This window comes from Coffea eugenioides, chromosome 10, assembly GCF_003713205.1.
Source record: "Coffea eugenioides isolate CCC68of chromosome 10, Ceug_1.0, whole genome shotgun sequence".
Classification (NCBI taxonomy): Eukaryota; Viridiplantae; Streptophyta; class Magnoliopsida; order Gentianales; family Rubiaceae; genus Coffea; species Coffea eugenioides.
This window is the reverse complement of record NC_040044.1, coordinates 37,549,837-37,575,045: the sequence shown is the minus strand read 5'-3', so window position 1 is coordinate 37,575,045 and position 25,209 is coordinate 37,549,837. Positions and strand designations below refer to the sequence as shown.

The 25,209-nt window shown below is 33.9% G+C and overlaps 3 protein-coding genes and 1 long non-coding RNA gene across 4 annotated transcripts; 3 read left to right on the top strand and 1 right to left on the bottom strand.

The window, feature by feature from the left end:
• The first annotated feature begins 972 nt into the window (after positions 1–972).
• LOC113748666 lies at positions 973–2,564 on the top strand. Its single transcript, XR_003464435.1, has 3 exons — positions 973–1,017; positions 1,130–1,170; positions 2,443–2,564. It is a non-coding gene; the product is annotated as an uncharacterized LOC113748666 (long non-coding RNA).
• LOC113750819 (polyglutamine-binding protein 1-like) lies at positions 2,562–8,686 on the top strand. Its single transcript, XM_027294761.1, has 13 exons — positions 2,562–2,591; positions 2,655–2,689; positions 2,788–2,866; positions 3,000–3,078; positions 3,900–3,983; positions 4,062–4,222; positions 4,510–4,566; positions 5,216–5,375; positions 5,564–5,744; positions 6,711–6,824; positions 7,371–7,496; positions 7,674–7,725; positions 8,248–8,686. The coding sequence occupies exons 1-13, from the start codon at positions 2,562–2,564 to the stop codon at positions 8,398–8,400; spliced, it is 1,311 nt and encodes a 436-aa protein (XP_027150562.1). The 3' UTR covers positions 8,401–8,686.
• Positions 8,687–14,592: 5,906 nt separating this feature from the next.
• LOC113750818 (MADS-box protein defh21-like) lies at positions 14,593–17,237 on the top strand. Its single transcript, XM_027294760.1, has 6 exons — positions 14,593–14,780; positions 15,925–16,006; positions 16,101–16,265; positions 16,464–16,505; positions 16,630–16,671; positions 16,950–17,237. The coding sequence occupies exons 1-6, from the start codon at positions 14,593–14,595 to the stop codon at positions 17,235–17,237; spliced, it is 807 nt and encodes a 268-aa protein (XP_027150561.1).
• Positions 17,238–18,442: 1,205 nt separating this feature from the next.
• LOC113748854 (60S ribosomal protein L15) lies at positions 18,443–20,533 on the bottom strand. Its single transcript, XM_027292435.1, has 4 exons — positions 20,425–20,533; positions 20,160–20,326; positions 19,077–19,274; positions 18,443–18,911 (listed from the first exon to the last, which is right to left on the bottom strand). Exons 1-4 carry the CDS (start codon positions 20,426–20,428, stop codon positions 18,666–18,668), a joined length of 615 nt encoding a protein of 204 aa, XP_027148236.1. The 5' UTR covers positions 20,429–20,533; the 3' UTR covers positions 18,443–18,665.
• Between the last annotated feature and the right edge of the window lie 4,676 nt (positions 20,534–25,209).

Here is a 25,209-nt window from a genome sequence, read left to right as displayed (position 1 = left end):
TCTAATTTGTATCTCATTTCATCATGAAACAATATCCTTATTTAAAACTTAATGGACTATAGTGATTCAAACTCTAAACATTGGGGACGACAATGCAAAATTGAAATTGTTGACTAACGATAATTTAATTTTGATTATTAGTCCTAAATGTGCTAAAACCAAAAACATTGAAAATCATATTTGTTTTGATACAAAGATTAGAGACCAGTTTAGGGCACATACCAAACATCAAGGACTAAAATTGCATTTCTACCTTTCATTATCTGCATACAAAAATCAATTTTACATATATTGAGTATACTTGGTGATCGTCTAATTGATTTTCAAATAAAAGTTTTCCAGCTTTATGCTACGTTAGCGACTTACTGTTCTATCCCTAAATCCCTTTCTTATTAACTATAAATTAATCATCAATTTTTAACTATAAATTATTATCTTATAAAATCAATTGGAATATTTTTTTTTCTTGTTTGATTTAGATCTTGTATAAGTTAATTACAGAAAGTGGTTATAAAGAATAATCAGAATTAGTAAAAATTATATTTTTGATAGATTATTTATTTTTATCTAATTTAGCTATTAAAAGAATTTGTAATCTAAAATAAAAAACAAACGAAAACATTAAAGAAACTGATTATATATTCTTAGTCAAATTTATAATCAACTTAAGTAATCAACATCCTAGCAATGAGAAGGGTAGTATCTACAGAATTTTGAATGTCTACTTGCGCACCTTAGAACAAATTTTTTTTTTTCCAAACGGTAACACCTTAGAACAATTGATTAACGATGAAATTGATCCCTTTTCAAGTTTAAATGGTCAAATACTCAATTCTTGGAAACTTGTGGACTATTTCGGCAATATACACTTGCTTTACTTCCCTTACTCCGACGTCGTTTTGCCTGGAGTTTTCCATCTTCGGTGACAACGTTTAAAACCATCGACCGACTCCTGCAAACGGAAGAATCTTCCAACAGATGACCATAAAAATTTCGCTAAACAATTCCGAATTCCAGGTTCGTTTAATTTTAGTGCAGATTTCAATGATTTTCTTAAATTACCTGTAACATGAGTCTATGTATACTTAGCTAATATTGATGCAATTTTGTTATTAAATTTCGTATGCAGTGACTTGAGCTGGGAAATTCGAAATTGTTCTTATAGCTTTGGTAAATTTGCTACTTTTTTTTTTGAATTTTGGGAAAAGTGGAAGTAATTGGATATTACCAGATTTTGCTAGCTGGTTCAATTGAAAATAAGTGTTGTGTGGATTTCTTGTTTTCCTTTTTCTTTCGTGGGTATAGGTGGGGGTTTGTATTGAAAATCATAAATTTTAGAATGAAAAGATGATGTTAAATAACTTGGATAAAATCTTTATTTCCATTGAAACTCGATTAAATATTTACTAGTTCTACTTGCTCATGTCAGGCCTTGCTGGTTTAGACTCGGTAAGTTTTATTGATTTATTTAGTTTTGAAAAATATGATTGAACAATAGTTTGGAAATTTCACCAAAGGTTATGTTATGGAAACTTGAAATTTAGGAAAATTTAAGAATATGTAAATGATAATGGTCCAAAAATTAGCTAGGTTATGAACAAGCTGTTAAGGGTTAAACAGGGAGTGTGTTATTAGGAATTTTAGTTAGTTTATCTGCATTGTGCAATCAAATTAGTAAAGGGTTTTGGGAAAAAAGTATTTTTGAGTTCATAAAGGATCAAATGTTGTGCATTTTAGAGACTTAAAGATAGTTTGTTGTGGTTAAATGTACCTTCCGTCTAAATCCTGTCACTGGATTGGCTTTAGATTGGCTTCTGTGCTTGCTATTCAGGTTGAAGCATAAGCGATTGGCACTAACGGTGTGCATTTTTTGGTTAATATTCTCTCTTAAAGTTCAGTTAGTCACAAAGATTGGCTGAAGAATGTAAATACTCTAGTGTTGATTAAAGTTTGACCTGTATATAATGCGAATGTGGGCTAAAAAGCTTCAGGAGACAATACAATGGACAGGTCATACAGGTAGTCTGGCAATTTTGAAACGTTTGATGATGTAAGGGAATATGATTTTCAATTTGTTGAAAATAGATCTAGAAGATATCTGTAACAACTTACTGAATCAGAATGAGATTATTGTAAGTTCTGAAGGTTTATGTGTAGCAGTAGAGCGGATGAGTTTTCAAGAGGAACGAAGAATGGACCAATTTCAAATTTCAGATGTGTGTGTGTGTGTGTGTGTGTTTTTTGTTTTTAATTTTTTAACAATACCACCTATTGAAGTTCTTGGAAGGGGAAGGGATGGATTACGTAAATCAGAAAATGTGATTATCATGAAAACATATAGAGATTGCTCTTTCTGCCTCCTTTCCTGTACCTTTTTGTTTTTGAATGTTTACTTGATATGCCTCTTAACTAAAATTCAAGGACTTTTGCATTTGACTTTAGTGAAGTGGGCTTGGAATAGCCGACCTCGAGGATGCAGACTTATCTGGAATTTAGCTCTTCTCAACTGCAAGCAGAAAATCAAAATGATATTGAAATTGCTGCTCAGAACGCTGTGCTACATGAGCAAGTATGTTCTCGTCTTAAGACAGGCATTGAAGTGACTGTTCTTTTTCACTTTTTGATTAATCACATGGTTGCCTGTATTGTTCCAGGAAGTTGCCACTCAACAAATTATACAGAGTCAGAGGTTTGTTTTGTTTTTATTTCATTTTTTACTTACCCTAGAAGCTGTGCAAATAGAGGTGGAAACATGATGAATAATTTCATGTTATTTTGTAAGTTCAGAGATGCAGGGTATGGAAATGGAACTTCGGAAGAGCAGAGAGACATTCTCTCAGGACGTCATGACCCAAATGCTATAAAGGTGTCTTAGGTCTTGAGTCTGCTATGTCTTTTCCCTTCTTTTCCTTTTATTTATTTTGGCATTTCATGTGAATCACAGCCTTCTATATTCCATTTGGATGTTCTAAGGTTCATTTTGAACTCTGAATCTACAGGAGCATCTACTTAAAATGACTAATGAGCATCGTACTCAAATGGCTCTAAAGCGTGGAAAATCTACCTTAGCTGAGGAAGGTTGGTCCACTTGTCTATCTTAGTTGAGTCACTCACTTTTTTGGAAATAAACATGCAAATGTTCATTTTTCTGCTATCATGGTTGAAGGTTTTGCTAGTTAAATCGAGAGCTAATGAAGTGGTTTAGAATGCGCATGATTTCTTAGACTTACAAACACATCAAATAGTGAGATCTTTCCTTCACATTGTTTTGCCACCAAGAATGTTTTATGACCCTTCTTTTTGGCATACTTAACCTTGCTAACATGGAGGCTCAGTTGAAGCCTAGAATGAAACTACGTTAAGGAATTCAGATAAAACTACTTTAATGAATTGAAACTACTTTAAGGAATTGAGATAAAAAAGACTTGAGGATAAAGTTGATTGAAGTGCATCTAATTTTTCCACATTTGTTATTGTATGATCCCTTAGCTATGTTTTCCACCTTATAAAGGTTACACTCATGATTTTGTACCATAGAACGATTTATTTTAATACTGCAATTATTTGCTCTGTTTTTCCTTTCAACTGCATAAGGTCATTTTGTTCCTTTTTTTCTATGTAAATATTAATTTTGATTTTTTAATGTGTTTTTATCTAGTTACTTGGTTTACATGAGAGATTAATTATAATTTATTTACATTACGTACGCTGCCCTCTCCTCTGCCTTCGGGTGTGGTAAGCAATGTAAGAGGAAGACAAAATTTTTTCCTTAAAAGTATCAAAATGCCAGTTTTTATTGCAGTCAGATATTCTCTAGTTAAAAGAAAGGGTTGACTATTAGAAAATGCAATTTAGCAAAATTTGGGTGAACAGCTAATGAATGTTGATCTTTGTGTTAGGTAACTTGGAAATTGGAAATGGATACGGTGTTCCGGGTGGAGGTGCTTATCATGTTACTTCAAAGGCCAATATCACTGCCACCGGTAAAATTATCTTCCTTGGTCATTAATTTTTATCTTATGAAGCTGGTCAAAGTCTAATATCCGTGTATGTATCTGAAGTTGATGATCATCAAACAAGCCAAAGAAATACAGAGCATGGTGCTGAATCCAGGTTGAAGCCTGTGGGTAAGGAGTTGCCTGAATACCTCAAGCAGAAATTGAGAGCCAGAGGCATATTGAAAGATGATCCAAAAATTAATAATCAAGCCCTACCTGATAATGCAAGTGCATCTTCCCCTCGTCTTTTTTTTTCTTTTTCTTTTTTTTTTTTGGATATGTACACCTTGTAAGATGTTACATGCTCTTATGGAAGCAATAAATCTTGAGGATGCAACAATAACATTTGTTAATAGTTTTGCCATTAAGTGATATACCTGTCATATGTGTCTATATATCTTTTTGTATGGTACTCTCAAAGGTGTCAAATGTGTTTTCTTATCTTGGTATATTTGGTTTTACCTTTTATTTGGTCGTCCAGTTAAATGTTCCTTTGTACTTTTCTTTCTAGAGTACAGAAGCTGTGTCATCTCAGAACATGGCAATTGGGAAGCTTCCTCCAGGATGGGTGAGCATTAATTCCTTTTCCCGATTTTTTTTAATTCTTTTTCTTAATGTATTTCTGAGTAATTTCTATATGCATCCCTGATTTATGGATTGAATGAAATTGGATTTTAATGGATGATGGAGGATGACATACAGTTAAACAGCTGTTCTATGTGGTTATGCTATATTCTTTGTAACTAAGAACCAGATATTTTACATGGGGAATAATGTCAGGAAACATGGCCTAAACATACGCTTAATGTCTGTAACAAAATGGTTCGTCTTAAGTAATTTTGGTAAAACAAGGACTGAGAATGATCCAACTGACATAATAGTCTCCACTGGTTTAGAATAGAAAAGTATTTTCTGGCTTCACATTGCCCTAATTGTTTGTAAATACCCATCCCAACTCTCTTGGAGTTGGGCAAAGTTCAAACTAGGAAATTTGAAAGGTTACTTGAGTGGAAGTCTGCTTGGGAGGCCAATACTGTAAAGTCTTTCCCATTGATTATCTCTTCTTAAATGAAGCTCAGTTCATCGTTTGAGGTTTCTTTAAAATTCTTAGGAACTCCTCATGCGGTTCATACAAAGTTATGCTCTGTTTCTCCCTACTAAATTAAGATATATTCCATTTTCTTATTTGATGTTTAACCTAGTGAAATATCCATCAGATTGAGGCAAGGGATCCTGCAAGTGGCTCTTTCTATTATTATAATGAAAATTCTGGGACAAGTCAGTGGGAAAGACCAACCGATGCTGCACCCATGTTTCCAGCAGCATCACATTCAGAACTTCCAGAAGATTGGCAAGAGGCGGTGGATGAAAGGACTGGTATGGTCTATGTGATGGCTGCTCACCTGTAGATTCCTCTTTTGGTTACGTTAGTTTTGGGATGATTCTTCTCAAATTATGCTGAAGTTCTAATAGTTTTAGTTTTCACTTAGGTAATGCTTACTGGAACCTTTGAGGATGACATAACACTCTCACTTATCCTTTTCATGATTCATGTGTCTTCACAGGTCAAACTTATTATTACAACAGGATGACCAATGCATCACAGTGGGAGCGCCCAGGAACATCACCTAAAATCTCCTCTCATCCTCAGGGTGATAAATCATCCATATCAAATAAATGCATGGGATGTGGTGGATGGGGTGTAGGCCTCGTACAGACATGGGGTTATTGCAGTCATTGCACTCGGTATGGTCATTGGTTGAGCTCATTGTTTTTTTGTTGTACTGCTACTTACATAATTTGTTTTAGTTGATGTAAATGTTTGACAGAAGAAAATGACTAATATTAGGTTCTGTTTCTGTTTAATATTTGTAATGTTCCTTTCCTTTGTTGCTTTATTTAATTTTTACACTCGTGTATTTGAGTGTTACTACTTAAAAGGGCCTTTCATGCAGCTTCAATAGCTGGGGTGTTGAGACCCATTAATTCAGGTTCTTTGATAGTAAAACTAATTGCATATATGGAGGTAAAAAAATTCAAATCTGTATGAGTGGCAAGCTTGTGACATGCCAAGTATACTAGACAGATTTTTGATAGTAAAATGTGCCCTTAAAAACAAGAAAAAAAATAAAAGGCAGGGGAGGGATGGGATTTAAGAATCGGGAAAAGGGGAATGGGGAATTGGGAAAGGGGAATGTGCACTTCTTGAGTAGTGCCAAGAATTGGTTTCTTTTGTTAATGCTGTTTTCAAGTGTCCATTTATCATGTCTACCCTGTGATTAAAGACTTGAAATTTTTTTCATTGGTATTGGGTAGATATATTTGTTCTACAAATTGCTTCTGCTGATACATAATACGCTTTTTTTATCCTATATTTCATATTCACTCACATCGCTTTCGTCATGTTCCCGTTGTAATGAAATTTGATGCCCTGGTGATTATGCATGATCCCCGAAAAAACTGTGGAGTAAAGACAATATTTGTGGAAGGTTTTATTTGAAATATATTTCAGTAGGTGATCATAGATGGATGCTTATTCATTTGAAAATGCTAACTATGGACATGGCTCATGTGTGACAGTTGAGCTTCGGCTTTTCATAGAAGTCCACTACAGATTTTTATGATTTTCTTTTCAACTAATGAAAATTATAGTGATTAGCTTCTTGCAAGTATTTTTCTGTTCTACAAATATAAACTGCTGTCTTTACTTAGGGTTCTGAATCTTCCTCAAAGCCAATACTTGTCGACACAGCCGGAAACCAGGCAGCATGGCTCCAATGCTGTGAAAACTGGAGAAATTTCGGACAAGGGATTTTCCAAGCCGAGGTAGGCTACTATATCTGGAAACTTGAATCACTGATCTGGAGATGATTGTAACTGTACCATCGACTTGTAATTGTTCACCTTGAAATGATGATTTTATGTTGCCATAAAGGTACGGCACTTGAAATACTTTTGTTGCTTAATGTGTGTGCCATATAAGCAAACACACTTGTAGATTATTACAATCAAATGTCCTTGGGTAATTACTTTTAGGTAGTTAAAGAAGTGTTCTCCTAGGAATAGACTGCACAGGTGCATTGGAGGGTCTTAGGGCTTTGGAATTGGTTTTACTTGCTTATTTGCTTGGTCCAATAGGCATTTGTGAAAGGATATTTTGAATTAGAACAGTGATTTTGTCACATTTATATACCAATTTGTGGGAAGGCACAAGGGTGGTGTTCTCATGCAAAAAATTGAATATAGGTGATGTTTCTGTAATTGACTCCATATTAAGTAGAGTATTCACCTGTCCACAGTTAGTTTAATATGAAACATGGAAAGTTGTTTAGAGTCCATCCCTGCAGAATTAACTGACCTTCTGGGTTGCAGGTCTAACATGAAACCACCAATGGGAAGAGGACATAAAAGAGATACTAGAAAACGTTCATATTCTGAGGATGATGAGTTGGATCCCATGGATCCAAGCTCGTATTCTGATGCTCCGCGTGGTGGTTGGTATGTTTTTTTCCTTGTTTAATTCAAGTAATTGACCCTGTAAACTCTTTCTCTGCTCTGTCTGTTCTTTCCTTCATGGACATTTCTCTGTTACTTATTATCTTACTAGTTAGTTTATTTAGACAAATCAAAACTTGCAAGAAGTTATTATCAACTTTAGTTATTGCTCCTATGCAGGGTTGTAGGCCTGAAAGGAGTACAACCACGGGCTGCAGACACCACTGCCACGGTATACATTGTGTATTTAATTCCGGAATTATATTTTTCATACTTGCCTGTTTCTTTTATGGGGAAGAAGTGGGTATTCCTGCTAAACAGTAGCATGGCTTTTGACATGAATGACTTGTCCTTTGGTGGGATTGGAAATCAGATGGGTGGAGGTGGGAGGAAAAAGATTCCTAGATTTTGTTCATTCTTTTGTTAGATTGAAATTGTTAGTGTCATTTGGAAATATCTTGTCATAAATGTTTAAAGGAATATACATATCTGATTTAGTAAGTATTTCTCTAATTGCTATAAGCGGTCCAGGATAAAGTAAGGTATTATTAGTACAACTGCAAGAATTGGTGCAGTCAAACTTGCGCGAGTATGTTTGTTTCATTTAGTCAGTTGCTTGTTTTCATCACATCAATGGTAGGTAGTTATATTTGTCAGGTTTATACAGTCTCTCATAGAAAACTTCACAGCCCACCTGTTATTGTTCGTCTCTTGCTTCATTCCAATGAATTGTTTCTGGTACTTTTGAATTCAGGGTCCTCTCTTTCAGCAACGTCCTTACCCATCTCCTGGAGCAGTCCTGCGGAAAAATGCTGAAATTGCTTCACAAAAGAAGAAGCCTAGTTCTAATTTTGCTCCTATATCTAAGAGAGGTGATGGAAGTGATGGACTTGGTGATGCTGACTGAACACGCTTGAGAATATCATGTGTTCTGGACTTGGTTTGTAGCTTGCCTCTATTGTAGTGTTTCTTTAATTTAGTATGTAAAAGAGACCACTTTAGCTTTGAACATTCGTGCCTACTTTCCTATCTTTTCAATGGAGGAGAGGGGTTATTTGAAGTTCTATGAAATGTGAGGATTTTGGAAATTTTGCAGAGAAACTTTTGAGACTACGTTGGCAACATGCTAGGATGACAGAGCATTCTTGTGTATTCCAACCCAAAGTTTTATGAGAAATATGCTTCTGAGACAATACTCAACAAGCACTAAATTAGGTATCTTATTTATACAAAAGTTACTCAGGAAACTCATCACTCTGCCAAATACCTATAGTCCATTATTCTAATTTTGACCATGTTTACAGCGGTAGTTGCACAGAGCAGGAGTGTGGGGACGAGAAGATATTGTATGCTCCACCTGGTGCATTAGTATCAATTGTGTGGTGAACCTGACCATATATTTTTTTTAAGTTGACAGTAGATAAGAAATGATCTACAACTATTGTTTGATTAGATTATTAGTACTAATGCAATATGTGCAGTAGTACCAAAATGGTGTGTATCGAACATCTAATAGTATCTAATATTTGATCGAGTAATTCTTTCGTCTCATTGTTAATGCTATGTTTCACTTTATTAATATCTCAAAATAAAAATCATTATTTTAAGTCTCAATACGCATTTAATAAAAGAATATTTTGAATTCAAAGAATATATACGTAAGTTTATCAGTGTCATTTCATTTAAACATAATAATTAACTATGTCTCTATAAAAGGTTAACTTCCCAAACAACGACTCTAATATTGGAACAGAGGGAGTACAAACTTATTCATCCGTGCATTGGTGTCTTGCATTGATTCCGCCCTTCCTAAGTGAATCAGTAGAAAGTGATCCAAGGGAAGAATGGCTTTGTACAACGGGTGTCAAATTGGCGCTAGTGTTGGTGGTGGTTGTTGCTATTTCTTTTTTCTTTTCTGGGTAAACAAAATGCAAGTTAAATTAAAAAATTATTTGGAATGTGAAAGGTAATAAATGTGAATGAGTGTTTAAATGTTAATTAAGTTGTACTACTTATGACCTACCTACTAGACGACGATGGTTAGAAAAATCCTTATTTGAATTGAGGAATTTAACAAAAAATTTGAAATTCATTCAAAGTAGCTCGAGACGTCTGGATTATTTAAGGAGCATTTATATTTACAATTCACCAGTTATCAAAACATATTTTAAACACTGCAGTAAGGTGTGATTTACAAATTCAAATATCTCCTAAATAATCTATACAATTAGAGGAATTTGAACGACTTCAAATCCTTCAATCCAAATGCAACCTATATGAATTTGAATGATGAAAGTTTAAGGCTGGTGCCTAAAAATAACAGATCTAAAAGAACCTACAAATCCTTCTTATGTCTTAAAGATGTCCGAGTTTAGATTCTGCATAATAGATCTAAAGAACCCACAAATCTTTCCCATGTTTTATTTCTGGAAAAGGCACCCCAGCCATTGATGTCGATGTTGAAATTTTGTCTTATGTGAGATGTTCTTGACACGAGAATAAAACCACTGTAGTAACAGTTTGTAAATTGCTTCACCAAAATTTCAAATGTCCATAGGCTATCTCTACCTATTATATAAGAAAAAAGCCAATTATATAAGAAAAAAGCCAAGTTACTATAGCACCCCATTTTTTTGACACATGTATGGCACATATTCTTGACAAGTGGATTCTTGGTCATTTTAGCTAAACTTTTCCTTCCCTTTTTTGATTCAATTGGGCCAAAATAATTAAAATATTTTTTCTCCTTCAGAAAATCAACTGTGTCGCTTCTTCTTCTTCTTGCGGCAAGTGCTGTTATTTTTTATTTTTTAAAACTAATCTAACTAAAATTGTTGCCATGTTCTTTTTTTTTCGTTGAGATGATTAGCTACTTCATATTTGCTCTATTCTTCGATCATAATGTTATAGTCAACTGGCATTTGTTTGTTAAATTTATAGGATGATGCTATTATTTGGTATTTTTCATGGATAAAAGGTGAAATATTAAAATATGTAAAAAGATTTAGAATTCATTTTATACCAATGATCATTTTCTATGAAGAATAGAACAATAATTCTTTCTTTTCTTTTCTCCTCCCACGATTTGATTTCTTACTTCACATTTTTTTTCTTTTTCTTTGTTTTTTGGTTACATTTTGTAATTATCTACTAATTTTGTGTATTTTTTAAAGAGAAAAGATATATCATGTGATGCTTCCACCAAGATAAATCTAGTTAGGCATTCTTCTACCTCTGTGTTCTATAAGATTTTGTATATATTTAAACTAACGTTAATTTTTGTTTGTTTTTTAATTATTCAGGTTCTGTAGTATCAATTGGGTTGGCATATAAAAATTGTAGTTGGTGGTAGAAGTCACAATTAAAAATTGTTAGAAAATTCAATTTTGATTAGGAAGATGTTTTTGCAATAAAAAAAATGGTTCAATTCTAATTTGTATATGTAGATCTGGAAACGTAGCAATTCATATTTTTTATCTAACCTTGCTATTTATATTCTGGAGCTGCAGGATAATGTTGTCACCTTTAAACGGGATTTAAATAAATAAAGAAAGAAAAATGTGAAACTTTAGAGTAAGTTATATTGATGTTGAAGATTGTGACATGTCTTAGTGGCTTTCTAAACTTTTTCTCATTATTAAAATACTGGAAGCATTATGACTGCTTTTGATTTAGTTACAACTAAGACTATGCTGCTAATTAATACATCAATGCACTTGTAGTGTATTGATTTTCTCTCTTTTTTGGGTATTATCATAATAATAGTTCAAAAATCTTTATTCAAATCACAATAAATAGGGGTATTAACTTCATAGATGGAATTTCTCTTCACAACAAATTTTGAGGGAAATTTTATTTATACTCCATATTTTATTAATTGTATATCCTACAATAAATAAAAACTATATGATAAAAATAATAGTGAAAATGTGATTAACAAAAATGAGAGTTCAAATAACATTTGTTAATTTTAATTGTTTTGAGGCCCAATTTTCTCCTATATTTCTATTGATTTATCATGTACCAGAATAATTTGATGTTATGTGTTTGACTAAATTTCTAGGGGGCCCAAACTGTGCTTTGCACAGCTCAAGTACCTCTAGTATTCGTTATATCATTCTGTAACGGATTTTTCTACCAGGTGTCCATAGCATATTCATTAATACATTTAATATTCACCTAATCTAATATATTTATACACATACTAACAATTATTATCCTCTCTTGCATTTATATACTTCCTTATTTAATCTTACATACACTTCCTTATATTTATTTACTTTCCCTAATTAATCTCATTTTTTAAAATTGTGAAACCTAAAATATATTTTAATAGGACACTCGTTAGACAAACTGTCCTGTAACTCAATACAAAATCATTCTTGTGCTCAGTAGATGGAACCAGAAAATTTCTTTTGAGGGAGCAAACTTTGATTCAATTAAATCATTAGTATGTAGTTTAAAATATTTTTAATTTTTTCAATGGGAAAAAGTTAAATTTATAAAACTTTTAAGGGTTGCTTTCTTTAAGAGTTTTTGTAAAAAATTGTAACGATTTTGATAAATGTGAGATAAAAAGGTGATTGAAAAATGTGTTCATGAAAATGTAAAAATTTTTCTGCAAAAAATCACAATCCAAGCAAGGAATAATTTTTCGAAGCTTGGGGCGGGGTCCTCCCCGCCGACCCCTAGTTCCGACCCTGCTTGTACTACGACCTGGTGTCTGTCAGGTTTTTCTTTCTAAAACTGGGGAGGAGTGGGTGACAATCTTTGTATTGGGAAGGATAAGAGCAATCAGAATTAACCCATAACTTAGTCATAACAAATTTAATCCAATGCTGAAGGATTTTTCTTCTAATGCTTCTAATATGCACTCATGAGAAAGCTGATTGTTGGCGAATTATTATAGTTACTATTACAAATCTCTTGGTTTGATGATGATAGACTAGGAAATTAGTGTTCTAAAACAACAAATTGCAATTAATACATGTGGGGAATCTTGCTTATCAAACTATTTAAGAAGGCCTGGAAATGCCATGTGAAACTGAAAGTGGTCCTTGTGGAGTAGTTAGGAGGAGGATGGAAAAGGACTCAAAATTCCTATCTAGATGGCAGTTTCTCTTTTTGGGAAAAATCATGATCTCATTATTCAATCCCTGTCCACAAAAATTCTTTCTCTTGAATTGATCATGACTTAACATTTGGCTTGGCCCCCCAACTTTGTCATATCCCTATTCATGTCGAGCATGCAAATGCATCCTCCCCAAGTAGAAACTCCTCCTGTCTATATCCATGTGGGATGCTAATAATTAACTTGTCAAAGAGAGTTGTTCAGTCTTCAAGGATTTGTAATCATGGTTAATTGTCTTATGATTAACAAGGAATTGTTGAGCTACTCTTGTAATATATTGTTATTCTTTTTTTCTTTCTCTCTTTTATGAACTCACCATGCATTTTTATGGTGGGGAAAATTCATGTGGAAAGTAATACTACATAGCTAGTCCTTGGAGAGTAATTTGGAGTTTTTTGTGTTGGTCAAAGAGTGATTGGAAAACATAGGAGTCGAATCACTTGGTCATCACTTGGTCATTCTACAAAGATGCCAGAATTGGTACATGTTATTATGAAACAATATTGGTGGTTATATGTCAACGACAACATTTTTGTTAGAGGAGATTGCAACACAAGTTGCTGAATGAATTTGCAGCAAAAACTCCAAGAACATATAGAAATTTTACATTCATTATAGTTAGGCAAACAAATGAAACAATGAACATTTATTTTCTGATCTAGCTTGGACAACAGGATTTAATTGTGATGCAATTTAATGGATGCATAAGTTTTAAGCTATTTGATATTAGTGGTGTATGTTAAAGAAGTTTCATTTCTGTCAAACTATAGGCAACACATGTAAGTATGACTTTCTTTTAGCTTCAGCTTAGTATTTACCTGATCAAGCATCGATTAGTTATAATCTTGATTACTCATAAGATTTTGTCTTCATTTTACAATTATGGGCTCTATATTATCCTATTGAAAACAGTTCATATCATACCACAAATTTTGATTACCTAAATCATGGCGGTCCTCATCCTCCTAGGAGTATTTTCAACAATGAATGGTAATCATTTTCTTCTTTTCCTTGATCATCAACTAAGAATTCAATGTCCGGATTGCATTGAGATGGTAAATAAAAAATGTAACAATCCTCAAAATGTAAATGAAAAAAAATGAAAGTAGCACATGGACTTATGCTACAAGTTTGCCATGCACCTCAAAAGGATTGGAACATAACCTAATTGTCCTTCCAATGCATTACAACTTTGCCAAACACTTCATGCATGTCAATTTTCGAATATAGCTCTTCATCATTTTTTTTTTCTTTTTTGGGTACATTATAGCTCTTCATAATTGTTTCTGCTATATATGTGTGTGTATAATTGTTTTTTATCACGTTCTAAAGAAACAAATTGAGGGGGGGGGGGGGGGGGGGGGGGGGGAGAAAGTAAAAGGAAGACCAAGATCAACATTTAATCCCTCGTGTCCTCACCAAATTGTGGTTTTGGGAAAAAATATGAGCTATGATCTAAAACCAGTATGTTTATATATCTACAAAAGTGGGTTTGCTTCTATTTCACGAGTCTACCAAAAACTTCAAAAAGATCCAACAAGAAAGCAAAAAAATAATAATAATAATACCTAGGTAAGTTCATTTTAGAAGATCAACCTTCTTTCTTATCAATATCTTCTCTCTCAACCATATCCCCTTCATCATCCATCTCCTGTTTGAGAATTATAGACAAATAACAAAGTAAGTCATCATATTTGAACTTGAATATGTTTCCGATTAAGCTGAAATTTTCTTGGTCTGCCAATCTTTTTCATCTTCAGCATAGTCTCTATTAAGACATAATTTACATTTTTTAACATCTAATTTGAACTATATGCATCCTTGTCATTCTCCAATTTCTTTTTGAGTCAATCCTTTTCATTATTTTGTTTTCCCTAATCCAGAAAATTCAACAGGTGAAGTGGGGTTTTTTTTTTCAATAACTCCAATTAGAGGGAAGACAATATTACTCCCTAAAGATTGATAAGGATGGGTAGAGGTAAAATAGAGCTGAAGAGGATTGAAAACAACACAAGCAGGCAAGTCACCTTCTCCAAGCGAAGATCTGGGCTGCTCAAGAAAACCCATGAACTTTCAGTGCTTTGTGATGCTCAGATCGGCCTCATCATCTTTTCAAACAAAGGAAAGCTGTTTGAGTACTGCTCTAACCCCCTGAGGTGATCCCATGATATTTCTTGCATCTTTAGGCAATCCCTAGCTTTTTCTTTTTCTGTAGCTTAATTTTTCAGGTTTGCATGCAAGAAAACAACCTTTTTGTTTTCCAAGCGGTCAAAAGATTCTTTTCTGGGCATCTAATCTTCTTATTATTTCTTGGAGTTAAAGAATAATTTTTGCATGTATCAAAATATAATGCATGAACAAGGTAATTTGACCCCTATTTTTGGTGGTCTAAACTCTAAAACTGCTCTCTCCATGTGCAAAGATCTCAGCTTTTACTTATGTTGGAGTACATGCTAGTATGCAACACATGCACCCACTGCTCTTCTGCTTAATAATGATGGCTTTCATGCTTCTCCAACAAACACTGCCAAAAGGGCTAAAAGAGACCAAGTTGAGAACCTTGACTGGTTTGACTAACAAGTTTCCATCTTCTGGAAAAAGTTAGGGTTTTGTTATCAAGATATGAATTTAGGTTGGCCACTTCAATTCTTATACCTGATGAACATCTTAACACTATAATCTCACCAAGATGCATGATTAAACTATTTGTGGTTTGATAATTGAGTATAAAATTACTTTGGTTTTGTACTGATTGGTGGATCCTTCAAACTATACATCATTCTTGGGAAAACACTACGAAAAAATTTAACTCTTATTTTGTTTTTCGCATGCTAGAAGATGCACTTAACATACTAAGGTAAATTTTCTTGAGATTTTTCTTTTCTTTCTTGTTTTCATGGAAAGCAATTCATTTTTTTTTTCACTTCATTTTAGGCTAAAATTCGGAAACAGAAATATTCCCATTTCTTGGATAAATTTTTTTTTTTTTGTGTTCTTGGGTAAAGTTTTTCTGCTTGTATAGCTTATGACCAGTTTTATATTCTGTGTTAATCTTTTCTCTTGGGGGTGGGTTTAGTGTCAGCAGGATCAGAAAGACCAGTTTATTTTGATTTACTTTACTTATGTCGGGTATAAAATCAGCCAAATATTAGAAATAATGCTATCAAACATTTCAAATGGAAATATAAAATTCAAATCTTTAGTCTACTGCAAACTCTTTCTAGGATCTAGATATGCAAAACGCATTGGATTGATAACACATTTCCAGGAATGACTTGGAACACTTGTTATGTTGCTCAGTATGGACCAAATCATAGAAAGGTACTTGAAGACTAAAGGAACATCCATTCCAGACCACGAAGACCTTGCAAAATCACACAATGTAAGTAGTATATCATGCTTTTTGCTTTGTGCTGCTCCTCAAATCTCAGTAGCCCTCCATGATGATCCTATTCCTTTGGCCTTACAACTTGCAGGAAAGGGTTTTTGGTGAGCTGAAAAGGATGAAAAGTGAGACCCTTAATCTTCAGTTAAGCCTCCAGCGCTACAAAGGTGATGACTTGAGTTCTGCTCACTATGATGAGCTCAATCAACTCGAGCAGCAGCTTGAACTCTCCGTGACCAAAGTCCGAGCAAGAAAGGTATTTTTCTTCAATTTTCATAATACATAAATAAGGAATCTTGATTTTCTTGTTCAAATTTCCATCTTCATTTTCTTATTATGATATCATGCACTCTTTGCATAGTTTTCTATTCTTGTTGTTGTGCTGTTTAACTGCTATTAGATGGAGGCAAGTCACTATAGAACTTACAGCAGCTAATATTATCTACTTTTGCAGTTTGAACTCTTAGATCAGCAACTGGAAAATCTGAAGCGAACGGTAATAGATGTGGCATTCTAATCCTACTTCTCTCAATGTTTCTTTCTTTTATCAGTTTCAGCTACAATGTATGCGTTTAGGAACCAGCCCTGAATTAAATCCCTCTTTCTTTTCGATTTTTTAGGAAAAGCTTCTGGAGAAAGAAAACCAAGAAATGTGCACTTGGGTAAGTTTTTGAAACAGAAGGAAGCCTACCGTCACTAAAATGCTACCTGCTTATCTGAATGATCATCAGTCCTATAAAATGTTTAACATCAGTTCTTTTCTTCGAGAAATTCTCATCAAAATTAATTAATTCTATTTTATCATGATGGCTTTTGATCAATAGTCTATACAAAGTTTCACATCTCAATTTTCAATTAAGAAATTAATTAAATCTTAGTAGGAACACCTGTTTCATTCTTGGACAATTTTTGCTTCCTTAAACAAGTGTTTCTTGAGCAGTTGATGAGTAATTACTATCAGAAGCAACGTGTGGAACTAGAGCATAGCCATCAACAGGCAATGACTGAATTGAAGCTAGTAGGACAGCATGCTATACTGGATCAATTCCCATTTTCTGGAGAAGAGCAGCCAAGTGAAGTGCTTCAACTTGCTAACCTACCTCTAAACATTCACCAATATCGCCTCCAGCCTATTCAGCCTAATCTCCAGGGTTATGGTCAACCAGGCTGCAGCTATGGTACCCATCGCCGCCATCATCCATATACAAAAGTTCATGTTTTAACTTAAGATTGCGTCTAGATTATATGTTAGATGGATTACTATTTACAGTTGAAAGGGATAATATCTGGGGCGTAATACTCCTGTTTGCTTATCACTAATAACTTACCTGCTGCGTTACATTTTTACTAGGATGTTTAGCATTATGTTGTAGTGTGACAGAAATGCCTGAGTAGCCATACTGTCAATTATATAGGGTATGCGTCTCTCTTCCAAAGAATTTTGCTATCATTTTTGGCAGTAACTTGTCATGGATGATGGGATATTTCAGTCAAATATGACTTTTGTTGAAAAAATTGTCTTTGGCGTCTTAAATAGAAGTTAAAACTGACTAATAGCCTCTATTTTGACACTCTGATAACTTGTTCTTGACTGCCATGCTATTTTTGCAATTTGCGGTTCATTATGAAGCTGGCCAACAGTCATGAAGAATTCTTAATTATACGTTAATTACTGTCTGAAATTAGTCAATCGTCCTAAACGGAGTATTAAATCTGTATAGTTGTCGATGAGACAAGTCTTACTGATGCTTCATCCTTTTCAGGAAACTAGCTATGGCTTCCTCAACTCCTCTGTCGAAGCTCCCAAAGAAGTGGAAAGTTGTGGATAAATCAGTAGTAGTTCTAAGTTTGTGTTTTATACTAGAGCAAATGTGCATTTTACTTGCTCATGGATGTCCTGGATTCCTAGTGTGTTTGAGGTATATAATATATCAATTAGACTTGATTCACAGGTTATGCACAAATGATAGGGTGCTTATAATTACCAAGACATGATGATGTGCTGCTTTTACTTCTCTGAATTCCTCTTCATATTAGGACTTGTGAAAACCAAGATTTCTATCCATCTTGCTGTCCATTCCGCTTTCTACATCCCAGATTTGTCACTTGAACTGTTGAACATCAAGTTCGGCTGTGTACTAGTGATGCAAAAGAACTTTTCAGACAGAAGTCAGCGAGGAAAATAGATTTTTACTTAAAATTTAAGTTTGCTTTCTATCCTAGTTAGCTTAGATTATATGAATCCCCTAAAAATTCATACGCAATACACTTCATTGCGTTCTATCCCCTAAAAATTCCAGCTACTGGATGTTGTGCACGACTGAGCTGGAATAGGTCATAACATATTCCTACAGAAGCTCATTAAAAACGCGGACACTAAAACAGAAGATACCATTCAAAACTAACTTGCTCTATCAGAAAGGTCAATTTAAGAAAAGAATTCAGCCACAAAGGCTCAAAATAGGCCTGAAGAACTTAAAACCATCAATATGCAAGAGAAGTATATTTTAAAACGTCAGCCATAACAAAATTGTGATCTTTCCCAAGGTGCTAAACATAACAACTCAACATTCCGGTCTCGGACAAACTAATAAGCATGTTCAGCAAACAATTGCTGACCAGAATTAGGGAACACACCAAGAAAACACAACTAAGATTAGCGATAACGACGAAGGGAGAGAGTCTGGTTTCTCTTCCAAGTAGCCCTTCTTGATGGTCGTGCTTTGTGGTGCAAGTGCCCCTTTCCACGAAGACCCCTGTATTTCTTCCCTGCTGAAGTAAGTCCACGAAGTTCTCTGTGCTTGTGGACTGGCTGGCACAACCAGTTGATCCTAGGGTCATTGCGGATGGCAGCATGGGCAGGATCAACCAAGATTACCTCATAGTATTTGTAGGTAGAGTCCTGCATTTGAGAGTGCAAGGCATGGAAAATTTTAAGCATTATCTTCATATTCTTAAGAAAAATGATCTGACAAGTCTACTTCAATTACCCATACACATCAAATTCAATGAAGTTCTAATAGACAGTATTCTTGATTGAATTAATGAACAAACTCTCAGGACACACCTCATTGATCCAATAAGAATTGAGAACCCTGAGACCACCCAGTTTTCTTCCAGCTCGCTCCTCTGCAACTGAGCGCTTGCTTCTCTGAAACTTCAGCTGAGTAACACCCTGGTTTGTGGGTTTCCCATATACAATACCCTTGGGAACTGGCCTCTTCCTTCCACCACGTCTCACCCGTACACGGTAAACCACATAACCCTGAAAAGTAAAATCAATCACTTACTGCATATTAAAAGTTGGAAACTGAAACCCTTAACAAATTGAGTGAGTAATGACAGTAAGCACAACAGAAGAAATATATGAGCACATCACAATTTCGTCTATCATTCAAAATCATCAAGATCATTTCCACACATCACACAATTCATATAACCCAAAATTGCTACTTTAAGGAATTTTACCCCCAAAAGAGATGAATCTACAGTCACATTGTACCAAGCAAAAAAGAAGGAAAATAAAAGAAATGCAAAGCATCAAGGTAGTAGGATTAGATATATTCTCAAACAGATCATCTTTTGTAGTAGTTCCAGTCTATCAATCTACTTGAACTAAAATAATGCAATGTGCTCGGTAAGGAGATGTCAACTGTAGAGATTCCTTTCTCGAAAGTATCCCACAAAAATTAACCACATTCTATATACAGTCGTAATATCATATAGCTACAGCCATTTATGCAATTCCAAAAGGCTGTACCAATTACAATATCATCCTTTAGGTCCTACAAGTAAGCCTTCAAATTCTTAAAACACTAATCGAACTTTAAAGAAAAAACATAGATTATCACTTAAGCCAAGAAATGGTGCAAGAAAAATTGCAAATGAGCATCTTATAATCTTTCAATTAAATCCCCACAAAATAATGGTTAAGCAAATAATTACGCACAAAATCCAACGAAAAATCATAATTAGCCAACCATTTCCAAACATCTTGTAACATAAGTAGTAATAAAGTCTATCAAGATCCCTAAACAATCAAAATCAGCTGCATTAGTACAAAATCTAAACAACAATTGCAAACTAAAATCCTAGAAACAAAAAATTCACATCACAGAAACTGAAAAAAAAAAAGGACTATTCCACGGACCTGCTTGGCCTTGTACCCGAGGCGGCGGGCCTTGTCGGGTCGGGTAGGCCTGGTAACCCGGACAATGGAAGGAAGCTGACGATACTCCCAGCAACGAACCCTCAGCAGAAACCTCATCACATCCGATTGCTTCTTCCTCCATAGCTCCGAAACGTAGGTATAAGCCCCTGATTTTACACAGAAATATTTATTAATTAATCAGAAATAATCCCGAAAATGGACGATTTGTTGAACGCAAGAGAGAAATGGTGAAACGGCGCCGTACCCATGGTTGCGTTGATGGCGGAGACGGATCTCTCTCCCTCTAGGGTTTTAGGGCTTCCACTGAGGAGGTGCCGAGAATGAGAGCATTTATATGGTTATGTGAAGAAATGGGCCAAAATGGACCGTAAGTGGACTTTTATGATTTATTGGTCGTGAGTTTGTGATGTGATCTTCAATGAGCCAGCCCAACATTCTTAGATGATCTCACTTTTTAATGTCCAACTTCGGAAACCCTTAGGAGTCTATTTGGATTGCTAGCTTTTAATAGATGAATTGCACTTTAAAAAAAAAATGTTTTTGTTTGTAAAGTCTACAGTAATAACTCCAAAAATAATTCCCAAAAAAACTCCAAAAATATACACAATTTCAAATACAATTTACAAAAATATTTTAAAAAATTCTATCACATTTTGTTTCCATTCATCACATACTACCTCATCCACCATTGCCACCACTCCGCTCCTTCTCCCTCCTCCATTGTCACTACCACTATCGCCTCTCCCTCTCCCTCTTCATCCCCCTCCTTCCTTCTCCTCCCCTGTCCCCTTCCCTTCCCTCCCTTTCCCCAGTTTATTATGTAAAAGTTTTTCACAAATACTATTATAGTAAATCTTTTGATGAATACCCCCATAAACATATAATTCATATAGAGCCAAAAATTTTCTAATTTTGTCTATAGTAACCTCGAAGAGCCCACAAAATTTTCAAAGTACACATCCCATAATACCCAAAAATATACATCCATTCCTCTTTTCTATCACTACCCTCCTTTCTCAACCCTCCTACCTCAGTTTGTCACCCTCGCCACTTCAGTTCCTCTCTTTTTCTCACACACTCTCTCTCTTCCTTTCTTCTCTTCTTCTTTCTCTAGTGTTGTTAGATCTGGACCAGACTGGCTAGTTCGATTTGTTCGACCGTGAACCGGTTCCCTTTCTGAATTGATTAGTAACACAAAATCATTTTGATCAAAAATCAATAAAAAAATGTAAAAAATCGGGCACACAAGTGATCTGGTTCTCAAATATTTCTTTCTTGTTTTCCTGAAACATAATTTGGGTTATCTAAATTGTAAAACTTTTATTTATTAATAGGAATAAAAAAAAATGCCAACCACTTTGTGAAAACATCAAAATCACTCATTTCCCTAAATAATCTCTAAATCAAGAAATTTTCATCCCTATCATCTTATCAATTTATCATCAGTGATTTCAGCTTGCGTTATAAAGCCATTTTCCCAACAAAAAGATCACAAAGTAGGTATAATTTTTTTAATTTAGTTTTTAAAGTAATTTTGCAGAATGGACATATTTTATACATAATTTCACAATTTTATATATAATTTTTAGGTGTATATTTGATTGCAAGTGTAATATTTTTGTAACATTTTGTATGGTTAATCGAATATAACCAAGAACTTAATTTCAATATTTTTGAAACTTATAAAAATATAAAATCATTGTGACGTTATGCCGACGTCAGTGAGTTTTAAAAAATGGTTCGACCAATCCGATCAATTAACTCCTAATTCAGTAGTTTAGCGAATCATTATGAGATCCATGTTTAACATCATTGCCTTTCCCCTGCCGAATGAAGACCAAATCCAAAAGAAGGGGGAAAGAAGAAGAGAGAGAGAGAGAGAGAGAGAGAGAGAGAGACAAAAAAAAAAGGAGGAGAGATGGTGATGGCATTGGCACTGGGAAAGGTGTTGGGCCCTTGGCGGTTGGAGTATAGGTTGTGGGAGGGACGAAGAAGAAGAAAGAAAAGAAAAGAAAAAAGAAAGAAACATAAAAGGAAAGGAAAAAATAAAAAAGTTTTTCAATTTTTCCACAAAAGTTTTTCTATAAATTCTATAATAAGTTACAATAAAATTTTAGACAAACACTTAAAAAGCTTACCATTCAAACGGTATAAGGGATAATTTCAGAAACCTCCTCTAAAGTTATTGACAATGTCACTTAGCACCCTTTAAGTTAGAAAAAATTTCAATTTTGATTTAATCAAACTTTTGACTGAATTAAAGCAAATTTGGTCCATCAATTTTTGTGAATTTGATTTCAATTAAATTTTGGTTAAAACAATTTCAATTCGATTTTGATCTTAAATATTCAAATGCAATTTTAACCAATTTCATCTCTTTTACATATTTATTTTTTATATTATTCATTCTTAATTTCTCATGCCTTAAGATTTATATGCACCATGTCAAAGTTCATACCCATCCTGTTCTTTAGGTGTTGGATTATGTCACAGCTCATACCCCTCCTGTTTTTTTTTTTTTTTTTTTAATATTATTCATTCTTAATTTCTCATTCCTTAAGATTTATATGCATTATGTCATTCTGTATCCAATTCCATTTCCAAAGTATAAACCAAGTGCCCTTTTAGGTGTTGCATAAGATATAGGAAAGATATCTATAGGTGCCTGAGACGAAAGTTGGTAGCACATAAATAGTTTGAAAATTTGAGCAACAAATATTTGTAAACCAAATTAAATGATTGTCACCTATAGATATCTTATCAGTTATACATGAACTTAAGTAAAGCAACAGCATTTTACTGCTTCATTGTTCTATGGGTGGTATATTTTCTCTAGTGTTTGCCACACAAAGGTTTTATTAGGGGATTGTTTGTTTGCCAAGACCAGAGGGCCATTCTTCTGAAAGCTCTACAACAAAGATCAATGTGTAGTTTCTAGTTATTGAAATCTCCTTAAGCACTTCAGTTCTAGAGTTTTCTGTCTTTTTCTCATCGAACCATCCTGATATGGCTAACGTTTATCTTCCTTATTGGCATCAAGTTCCTTGATCTATCGTTTTCCTTTTGCCAATATACATCGAGGCCTAAGGATATGATGTATCCTTCTTCATTTGTTTGCTTGTGAATTTTGCCATGTTGGACTTGCTAACCTGCTAAGAACTTTGAAAAAAAATAGGAATTCTAGTCAATTGTTCCTATCCTATAGCCCCAGTTGCCAAACTCAACAGAAACACGGGGCTTCACTTGGTGTCACTAAAAAGCCAATGCTGGAGATTTTTTGGTAGGAATTTAAGATGAGCCTCAAATTCAGTGGCAGATGCTTGGGCGATAATGGATGGATTTTAATTTCCATTGCATAATAATATTTGTCATTTTATAATTCAGGCTGCTGATGCAAAAGCCATTTTACACCTACTTATGCATGGTTGTCCTAATTTTCATGCTTCAATAATAAATAAATAAAATCTCATACTTCTTGTCCTATCAATTATCAATTTATCATCAATGATTGGTGGGAGTTACCGGCAAGATTGCAAGAAGTACGTGAATGTTTTGGCAAAGGAGAGGGTTTACATGTTGTATAATCAAATCCCTCAAGTTGTTATAGTGTTTATTTTTAGGATTTTAGGGGAGTTTCACTCCCATGATTATAGCTAATTGTATTGTTTAATTTACATTAAGCGCTGCGTTGTTTGGATTGTGATTTTCTGTTAAAAAAATATTTTTTTACGTTTTTTTATGAACAGATTTTTTAATTATTTTTTTATCTCATATACATCAAATCGTTACAGTATATTTTTCTACAGGAACTTCTAAAAATAGCAATCCAATCGGGGTAGATCTATATCTACAACACATGCCCTTTGGTTAGTCCACTTCTCAGCACTTTTTGATAAAAAGATTAAGTTTCAACGGTATTTAGTGTTTCCATGTTGGAAAAATCAATTTGGTGTACAATTTAATTGTGAGTTTGAGCTAAGAGACGTGATGCCTCACTAGTGTAATTTTGGGATTTCTTGCTTTTGATTCGGGTTCTTTTCTAACAATTCCATGTTTAATCTGTAAAATAGATTTCCATTACCTATCAAGTAAATAAAGTTTGATGTATTTTTCCACTTATTTGCATTGATTTTAGAAAGATGAATGTTCTTGGGAAATCAACCATTCATTAGGGTGGTTTCCACTTAGTTAAAATTCTTGACTCTAGAATCGCATTCTTAGCAAAAAAACCATTTTAGATTAGGGATTGTTATGTACTTAATTGGTATGTACTATAAATTAAAAGTAATTAAAAGAACATTACGTGCATTCATGGCATGCCTTTAAATGGTTCAAAAAAAGGGAATTAACTTTTACAAAACTCAAACCAACACGCATCATGTTAAATTAACATACTACATTGAATTTTAAACTTGGATAGAGTTATAGAAAAATTCAACATTTATTGAAAGATAAATTTAATAATCTTCCAAAAGAAGATTCAAATAACTATCTCATATTTTTCAACGAAGAATTATACGTAAAACATGATAAATAATAGTTGTTTGAATTCCATATTTTTCTAACAAGGAGTTGTATATAAAACATGATAAATAATAGTCTACAAGACAAATATGTATACTAACTGAATACAAACTAAAGAGAATTTATATATATATATATATATATATATATATATGTAAAAGGTATGGAGTATCAAGTTTTTAAGGCTCTCTTACCAAATCTTATCGGATTATTCATCCATAACTTCCCATCAAATACCAAATTCTTAATGAATTACCCATTCGTCATAGATTAATCATTAAATCGAGCATCCATATTTTATCCTATCCATTGTCATCGCTAAACTGAGTCTAGTTTTTCATTATTAAATACTTATGTGTACATCATTTTCAAAAATTCATTTTGTGACTTTGTATCATTATCCAAAATAAACATTAGAAGCACCACTCCTCCTCATCCTCAAAACTATTTTTCCACCGTGCATTTGCACCAACATCACATCAAAATTGTCAATATCCAAAGTTCC